Here is a 9,784-nt window from a genome sequence, read left to right on the forward strand (position 1 = left end):
TATTTTTGAATGATCAGCCAAAGGTCATATTTCTCTTGATATTTTTTTCCAAAATTCTTTCACTTTTTTTCATGCCACATAACATACAATTATTCCTCTTTCCCCATAAAAAAGTAAGCATCTAACAAATTCTTATATGGTATGACCCCACACCCAAAAAAAATTGTGAGTTGTCATTGTTTTTTTCACTGACCTTTTATGACGTGATAATCTAAACTGAATCACATGTTTAAATGAATTCGTTTCGTAAAGGTAATAAAGTAAACACAAAATAAGGCATGTTAACTATTATTAATATAAGTATATTTTTTTCTTCGGTCTATTATAGTTAACATTCAAAGTATTTAATGCTAAAATACATACCTCATAAATTTTTATTATCTATATGCAATAACGCAACTGAGTCATTTATAGTACTCAAAAACCTATAGTACATAATCTTCACTTGAACTTATTGAACTTGATTGGTGCTAATCAACCCTATGTTGAGTAATTTCACTATATTTTTACGTGATTAAACTTGACCGGTCATAAATAAACCACAAGTTTATATTTTTGTAAGGTGAAGATATCACACTCTATAATTCTTACTCACTCTTTTACTTTTTTACGGTTACATTTGGTTTATTGCGTAGGTATAAGAAAAAAATACGGGGAATATGTCAAATGAGAATATTTGTTTTGGGAATAACTAAATATTTTGGTAAATGCAAATAGTTACTTTGGGAATATATAAATATTTTAGTAAATGAAAATAGTTGCATTGAAAGTTGGTAATATGAGATTGTGAGGGTAAGTGTATTAGGAGTGAAAATGTAGGGGTAAATGTGTAAAATTAGTATTCTACATAGTATTCTTGTATAAAGGTCTAAAAATTTACCAATAGAAAGGATTAGCTCAAAATAGAATAGGAACGGAGAAGGTAACAACAAACAAAATATGCTAAAACAATATCCAAGGAATACATCTCCAATAGGATGGTTAAAAATTACCTCGGTTTCTCTTTATTAACATCAAAAAGATATTACTAAGTATTTGTGAAACATAAAATATTCTTTTATTGCAAATACGGAATAATAAGAAATGGAGGAATGAGTAGTAAAAAAAACTAATGGACCAATGGGATTCAGCCACGTGTCAAAAAGCCACATCAGCATTCGCCTTAACACATTTTCCACTACCCCTAGTCCCTCTATTTATCTCTCTCTTTTTTACTTCTCCTTTATTTCTCTCTCCTCACTGCACACAACGCCAGTCCCAAGGGCACTCCTCTGCTCTTCACCTTCCACCATCACTCCAAACACCGCGTTTCGATCACCCAACACCATCCGACGACGTCGTTTCTTCAATGTGAGTCCTCTATTCTCTCTTCTCCTCTTCTATGGCTTCTGATTTCCGATTCTAGGGTTTATAATTTCTCAAAATTTCCCCTCTTTTTAGTGATCATCTGGAAAATCAACTAGTTTTGCTAATGCTATCATTTTTTTTTTTTTGACAATATTTTTTTATTTTACAACATTAATTTGTGTATTGTTTCCTAATTTTTTTTAGAGGATTAAAACATGAAGCGTGGAGCTGCTGAAGTCTGTACAGGTTATTTCACTCCCATTTTTCGCTTTTTTTTTTTTTTTGGGTTGTTTTTTTTTTGTTAAATTTATAGTCCTCAATTTGTGTTGATTTTCCCATTTGATATTGGTTTTATTTTTTGTCTGGGTTTTCATGAAATAATTATCTGTTAAATTTATCTGGGTTTTCATGAAATTTTTATAATGGAGGAAGTGGCCAAGTGGGTAATTCATGAAATATTGAAAATTCTTTTTATTTTTATTTTTTACATAACATTTTTCGGGGTTTTAGGAATTGACAAGGTTCCATAGATCACCAGTCAAAGCGTTATAAATAGTTATTTTTGGTGAAATTTCATGAGTATGTTTCATGCTTTTGTGTTGTTTGATGAATATATACTGATATACACGAATTTGATGAATATTAAGGCTATTTACCTAAGTTATTGTGAATACAATTTTCTCAAATGATTTTGTGGACGAAAAGAGGTTTTAGCACATAGTACAAGTTTTTGTATTGATACAGATTTATTAACTAAGGAATTTTTTTGGAAGATCTGATTGATTTATTGTGATGAATGTAAAAGCATATTTTCTCAAAAAGGTATGAATCTCCATTCTAATTAGACTCAAAAGGTGTTATTTATTCGTAGAACCCCATATTATTATTATTTAAACGTATAGTTGATTTGATGTAATGGATCATTTGAGCGTTTTTGAGATTTGTCTGTGTATTTTCTAGTTCCGTGATTGATGAGCTGATATGTTTATGTTTGTCTTTCATAATTTGCGAAACTTCCAGCTTGTATTGTTAGTGCTTCTATAAGTTAATGGATATTCCTTGGATGAAACAGATAACTATGCTGCGAGTAGTAAGAAACTGAAGTTTTCTCATGGAGGAGGAGGAGAAAAACCCACACTGTTTGATTATTCTGATCCATTCACAATTCCAGAACTACTAGATAGCATCAGCTGGGGTAAATATGGAAGTGTTACGAAAGATGTTGAAGCATTGGTTGCGCGAAAGGTTCAGGTTTTTAATTCTCTGTTTACAACAAATCCCGAATTCGAATTTTCATCACCGTATGCAAAATACGATGTAAAAGGAGAAGTGGTTACAGATATTGTTGATTTGGATAGTCTTGAGACAAAGTGCATCACTCCAAGATCTGAACCCGTGTTGATAATTGAGTCAGATGATGAGGAAGATGTTGACCGAAAAAACTTCCTTCACTTTCAAGAGATTGCCTTACCCAGGCCTCCACCTACTAACATTGAACTCCATGCAGAGACCTTGCGGGTTAGATTTTTATATCTCTCTTTGTCCAAGGCTTATATTAAATCAATATAATGTCTTCTCTTTATAATTTGCAATATATTTATTGAATTACCCTTTGTATCACTAATTGCTGATTATTTGTTCTGCCAAGTCTTTTTGGGGATTTTTTCGGTTCTTCCCATGTCAAACCAATTCTTTTTCTTTTTCAATCTCAAGTTTGCCATATTGTTTTATCACTTGTGCACTGTTTTGTAAAATGCTCTTTAATTGTTTTCAGTCCTTCATATTGTCAATAGAGATTGTCCTGTCAAATGTTATAGTAGCAGTCTTTTGAATTGCAAGTTTGCTACTGCGACTTTAGTGAAAAAAAAAAATGTGTCATTAAACTGATAAGATTGCATCTTGTTTGGCGTGTGATTAATGAGGCCGTGTTTTGTGTGAATCAAACTGATAAAAGTGAAATTTAATGGAACAGACGATTGTTCAATCTATTAATGTTCTGCACTTTCAAAGGAAATGCAGGAGTTAAGCTTTGGTGAAAGTCCTTAGCTGAGAATTAACCGCTTATTATCGTCATTACATATTCTTGTCTGGCATGCTGAATTTTAATCAGCAGCGAAACAATCTAGACCCTAATTGTACCTTCTGAATATTGGCATGCTAAATGACTTGTGTCAAGACTCAAGAGGCTCAAGAGTTTGTTGCCTTTTGTTTTTCTAAGCCAATCAGGTTTATATTTTTGCCTGACTTGTGCTGCTCTACCTTTCTTCTAAATCAACCACCATTATTCAATGTTGTATTCTAATGATTTAAATTTAAGAATAATATAAGCTTCTATAGACGTTTGAATGTTTGATGTCAAAACCTGTCCTCTCCATTCTTAGTGTGTATTGATTCGCTGACTACTTGTGACGGCATAGTTTTGTTCACTACTGACTGATACTGCTTGTTATGATTCAATCCTAGCCATTGTGTTTCCTGGTTATAGTTAAATTATCAAATCTGCTTCCCTTGTTTTGATGGGAACTATTGTGATAGCAGGTTGAAAATTACGTGGATGTCAAACCTGTCAAAACAACTAAAGTAGAAGAGAAAAAAATCGATAAGGTAAAAGACAAAGGTGTATATGTGGGTATTGAAGACGAGTTAAATGACGACTTAAATGAAGCCGAAGATGAAGAGTTGTCAGACATGTGGAAGGAGATGAATTTTGCGTTAGAGTCTTCCAAGGTATACTGCTGGTTGTATTTTGTGATTTTTTCTCGTTGCTCTAACAGATCTACTGCTTGCAATTTTCTGTGATTTTCTTTCCTTATCTTTTCTTTCTATTATTTGTGTTTCTTTACTTCTTATTTTTTTTTTGTGATTTTCTTTCCTTATCTTTTCTTTCTATTATTTGTGTTTCTTTACTTCTTTTTTTGTAAAAATATTTTATGTTATGCTATGTTATTTCGTTTAGTTGTTGAGGCATGCTGGATAGAAATTGATTTTCTTCTTATTTGTATGTTAGTTGTTGTAGCTTAGGCATTGTGGTGATTTAAATTTGAGTCGGTCATTTTTGGATTACACTGCGTCAGATGTTTGGAATCTGCTTTGATGGCATTATATTTTTTTTTTTTTTATCAAAATTGATTTATTAATGTTCAAAGGAGCAATGCTCAAATCCCATATACATTTAAAGTGTGAACTTTGCATAAGATGGGAACGGAAAATGTTTGGATGATATAAAGTATCTCTTGTGTATATACTTAATATTCTAAACTACTGTAAGCAAAGGTTGCAAACTTGTGTGAGATGCATTTGCTAGTATCTTGAGAATATGCAATTGGGTGTATGCATATATATCTTTTTTTATTTGTTAAATCTCATGTATTTCAACTTCTTGTGGTCTTACCATCTTGTGCCACCCTGATCAGATCTGTTGGCTTGTAACTGTATGCCGCAAGCTTTTCACAAGTTAAAGAATATGAATGTTTAATTGTTATGAGAGAACTGATGCTCACTTTTCCTTATCTTTATCGAAGATAATTGTACACATAAGTACATAACTCTCTATGGAGAAATCTGGAATATACTGTTCGGAGCAGGCTGAATTAGAAAACAACACTGTTCATTACTTTGATTTATGTAATCCATGTTAAGCTTTTGCCTTAGTTTGCAAATAAAACTGTTTTTGATATTTCCGTTTTGTGTGAGTGGCTGGCTGATCTTTTCTCTTGTTTCTGCATGCTAGTATGCTCCTTGTTGCACTCATCATCATTTAGACCTTTCCTTCCATTTGTGCTTTTTATTCACTTTTGTACAGTATGATGAATTGATGACTACTGCTGTTTAGTATATCAAACCTTAATTTGTAATCCACTTTAATGAATTTCTTATCCCTATTTAGTCATATCATCGTAGAATATGGTGAAACTTTCTTTTCTGTATAAAGAACTATTTAACTTGTTATTTATGTCACTTTGTAGGATGTTCCAGCTGATCAATCAGGAGACGAGCAATCGGTGGAAGAAGATGAGGGCTGTGATCATTCATATGTCCTCAAAGATGATATTGGCTATGTGTGCCGAGTATGCGGAGTCATCCAGAGGGCTATCGAGACTATATTTGATTTCCAGTACATAAAGGTTTGAAATAGTTCTTTATTTATTTATTTTTTTCCCATTTCAGATCGCGTATATATATATGAAGATCTTTTCTCTTTATTGTTTGATGTATGGATATGAGTATATGACTATGACTCTGATTTTGTCCTTAATTTACTCAAGTTGTTACTTCTCACTGGAGACTTTTGTGGTTATTTGCTCAGATTTAGTTTGTTGGGCCTTCAACAAGAACTTTAATTTTGATGATCTAGTCCATTAAACACGTGTGTCTATAATTCAAATATTGCCTGCTTTTGAGACAGATCTCTAGTTAATACTTAAAACGACAATTGAGTTAAAGGAAGAGACTATTTGTTGTCTGTAATTTCTTTATCTATAGTTTTGGGATGTAGAGATTTAGTTATAGTAACATTAGTAAGCCTAAAAATGTTTTGGAGGTTCTCATTAGTCCCTTGGGGAAATATCTGAGAGATATTTTTGTAATTCCTTGGTCAGATAGGTCGGTGATTATGTATTGACTAGAAAAATTTTCAATACTTAGGCCCCGTTCACTTCACCTTATTTTTGTTGAACTGAAATTATTTTTGTTGAACTTAAATTATTTTTACTGAACTGAAATTATTTTTGCTTAACTGAAATTATTTTTTACTTGTTAGATTTCTTTTCTATAGTTACTGATTTTTACTGAACTGAAATTATTTTTACTGAACTGAACTTATTATTACTGAATTGAAATTATTTTTGCTGAAGTGGACTTATTATTACTGAATTGAAATTATTATTATTGAATATTATTTTTTTAAGGTGAAGTGAACAGGGCCTTAAGTTTGACTGTATTTAGCAGAATTCAATTACATTTATTAATTGGTTAAATTGTAGAACAGAACATTATGTCATCCTACAGTTCTACAAAATCTTGTTTTGGCTGAAGATATGTGATTGTTAGAATCCGACACTCAGATCGTGACACATATACTAATAATCATGGTATCTATCTACACCTCTACATTCTTAAAGTTTACTTGATTTTTTCTGTGCGGGTGTTACTTGGATTGATTAAGTATCTGTGGTTGTTAACTGTATTACTGTATATGACATTTTGACATAGGCTTGGAGGCACTTATTTTGTAACTTTCAGTTTATGCTGATGCAAAGCCTGACACCTGGAGTCCTGGACACATACCCGTGTCAGACGAAATTTATATGTGATAACTGATTAATAACTTTTTTGATTTTATATTAAAGTTTTTTACAGCCCTGTCGTGTCTGTCAGTATCAATGCCATCATATTGGCTTCTGTTGTCTGGATTGGTGTTCTGCTAGAAGTTCTTATGGCCTTTACTTATGAATTGATGCCATTTGCTTTTCATGACACTCATTTTTTCTTTACATCAGGCTGCTCGCGTGAGAAGTTACAGGTCTGATTCTCGTTCTAACAGAGAGAACGATGACACCGACTACCATCTGGATGGGATTAACCTGCCTGGGCATGATTTGGCTGTGACTGAAATCTCTGCTCATCCTAGGCATAAAAAGCAAATGAAGCCTCACCAGTCAGAGGGATTTAACTTCTTATTGAGCAACTTAATTACTGAAAATCCTGGTGGTTGCATCTTGGCTCACGCTCCTGGCTCTGGAAAGACATTTATGATCATCAGTTTCATGCAAAGTTTTCTAGCCCAATATCCAGATGCTAGGCCATTGGTGGTGCTTCCCAAAGGAATTCTCCCTACTTGGAAAAAGGAGTTTCAAAGATGGCAAGTAGAGGACATTCCTCTACTTGATTTCTACTCCATGAAAGCTGAAAATAGGTTTCAACAGAAGGAAGTTCTTAGACAGTGGGTAGAGCAGAGGAGCATACTTTTTCTGGGTTATAAGCAGTTCTCGACTATTGTTACTGGTGACAGCTCATGCAAGGCAACTGCTTATTGCCAAGAGGTACTGCTGAAGCGCCCTAGCATCCTTATCTTGGATGAAGGTCATACTCCTAGGAATGAGAACACTGACGTGCTGCATTCACTTGCCAAAGTCCAAACTCCTAGGAAGGTAGTGCTATCTGGCACACTCTACCAAAATCATGTCAAAGAGGTTTTCACCATTTTAAACCTCGTCCGCCCAAAATTTTTGAAGCTTGACGAATCCAGGAGCATAAAGAAACGTATCATGAGTAGAGTGCAATTTCATGGGTTTAAAAAGCAGTTGAAAGGAGGGAATGTTGAGAGCAATTTTTTCGATCTTGTTGAATACACCCTTCAGCAGGATGAAGACTGGAAAAGAAAGGAGGCTGTAATCAAAGATCTGAGGGAGATGACAAGCAAGGTATTGCACTACTACAGGGGTGACTTCTTGGATGACCTTCCTGGACTTGTAGACTTTACTGTCCTTCTCAGTCTGAGCCCTCAACAGAAAATTGAAGTTGATAAGCTGAATAAGAGGGAAAAAACAAAATTCAGGAAAACCTCATTGGGTTGTGCAGTCTACACTCACCCAAAGCTCAAGCTTTTTTCAGACAATAATCCTGGTTCTGAAAAGCGGTCATTGCAATATGATGCCAAGATTGATGAGCTGGTTGAAAAGATAGACATTAGAGAAGGAGTCAAGGCTAAATTTTTTTTGAATATGCTGCGTTTATGTGAAAGTAATGGAGAAAAGCTACTGGTGTTTAGCCAGTATTTGCTGCCTTTAAATTTTCTGGAACGGTTAGCTGTCAATAGGAAGGGGTGGTCTGTTGGTAAAGAGATATTCATGATTTGTGGCGATACATCTACTGATCTGCGAGAATCACATATGGAACAGTTCAATAACTCCCCTGATGCACGGGTCTTCTTCGGATCAATCAAAGCTTGTGGAGAAGGAATATCTCTTGTGGGCGCCTCCCGGATTATAGTCCTGGATGTCCATTTGAATCCGTCTGTGTCGCGCCAAGCAATAGGGCGTGCATTTCGTCCCGGTCAGGAGAAAAAAGTTTATGTTTACCGACTGATTGCTGCTGACTCTCCTGAAGAGGAAGACCATCTTACGTGTTTCAAGAAGGAACAAATTGCAAAAAGGTGGTTTGAGTGGAATGAATACCGTGGAACGCAAGATTTTAATATAGAGCCAGTTGATCTAAAGGACTGTGGTGATTTATTCTTGGAGAGTCCGGCGCTAGCTGAGGATGTTAAGGCTTTGCACCGAAGGTTAGTTCGACTTTCTGTTCTCATATCTTCTTTATTTACTACTATGTCACTTCTGATTTACACCGTTATACCATTTGTCCCTTTATATTGTATACTTTCATTAAATGGATTCCCTAAATTGTTTCTCACACTTCTTTTTTTGGATAGTCTAACATATAAATATCATCTTGTTTTCCCTCTTTCTTTTCTTTTTTTTTTAATCTCTTCCTAAAAATGCTACTTGTTTCTATTCAATTTTTTATATTTCAACTGTTTCATTCTAGAGTATGTCCCGTTTATATGTTATATTTTATAGCATTAATATTTTAGCCAAATCCAAAATTCAGGGAGGAAGGGAGTAATTGTATATTTCTGCGAACTTACGCAAATTTAACTTGCGTGTTGTAGGTAAATTGTCAGTAGTTGTGGAAGGAGATGCCTGAAGATGCTTAACTTTTGCTAACTGCACAGTTTTAGTTTTTGAGCAATACAAGTCTGTACACAGGAGAATGAGCTTTTGAAGTTGGAACTATGATTTTAGTGATGCTGTATATATATCTATGATCGTTGTTGGAGAAAGATTAGGTGTTATAGTTACTACAGTGGTGAAGTTTGTTCTAATGCAATCCAGCATTTTGGTGTATGCACTCTCTGAATGTTGATCTATATATTTTTAGATGAACCTGTTTCTAAGCTCCACTTTGAAGCATTCATCCTCTTTAATTTGATTTTTAGTAAGACTATTTACAGACCTACAACAATAACAGCGCGTTTTCTGTGGCTGGCAACACTTTGTGACCGGGGTTACCTGGTCGGTCAGGAGTTACTTATTCTTGAATTAATGGGTCGATCAGGGGTTACTCTTGAATAAGTAATCCCGGCTACACGGTGTGGCTAGCCGCATAAAAAAATTTGTGCAACAATAAACACAGGAAACATGCTATGATTAGTACATAACAGAGCTGATAAGGTATTTTACATTGGTTGTTAAAGTTGAGCTCCAGGGAATCTATTCGTTTGCTGGTGGTGGTGATGGTGGAATGTCGTCATCTGTGGTGGTTGAGGTTTTAGGTGGTGTTGTAGGAGGGTTTAACATAGGAGATGGATTTAAAGCAGGCTTAGGTTCCGATGGGGAATTGACTCCTAATGGTGGTAAAGGTTGGGAATCATCTGTGG

General features: G+C 34.6%; 1 protein-coding gene across 2 annotated transcripts; it reads left to right on the forward strand.

Annotated features, from left to right (window-relative positions):
- Nucleotides 1–1,115: 1,115 nt before the first annotated feature.
- LOC145558864 (protein CHROMATIN REMODELING 35-like) lies at nucleotides 1,116–9,307 on the forward strand. Of its 2 annotated transcripts, none has more exons than XM_081620214.1 (7): nucleotides 1,116–1,350; nucleotides 1,552–1,593; nucleotides 2,420–2,865; nucleotides 3,883–4,074; nucleotides 5,313–5,471; nucleotides 6,846–8,629; nucleotides 9,017–9,307. In XM_081620214.1, exons 2-7 carry the CDS (start codon nucleotides 1,563–1,565, stop codon nucleotides 9,018–9,020), a joined length of 2,616 nt encoding a protein of 871 aa, XP_081476340.1. In that variant the 5' UTR covers nucleotides 1,116–1,350; nucleotides 1,552–1,562; the 3' UTR covers nucleotides 9,021–9,307. The 2 variants fall into 2 exon arrangements, with proteins under 2 accessions (XP_081476340.1, XP_081476341.1); XM_081620215.1 differs by having other exon boundaries at nucleotides 3,886–4,074.
- The last annotated feature ends 477 nt before the right edge of the window (nucleotides 9,308–9,784 follow it).

Source organism: Chenopodium album, chromosome 9 (assembly GCF_948465745.1).
Source record: "Chenopodium album chromosome 9, dcCheAlbu1.1, whole genome shotgun sequence".
In the NCBI taxonomy this organism is placed as follows: domain Eukaryota; kingdom Viridiplantae; phylum Streptophyta; class Magnoliopsida; order Caryophyllales; family Amaranthaceae; genus Chenopodium; species Chenopodium album.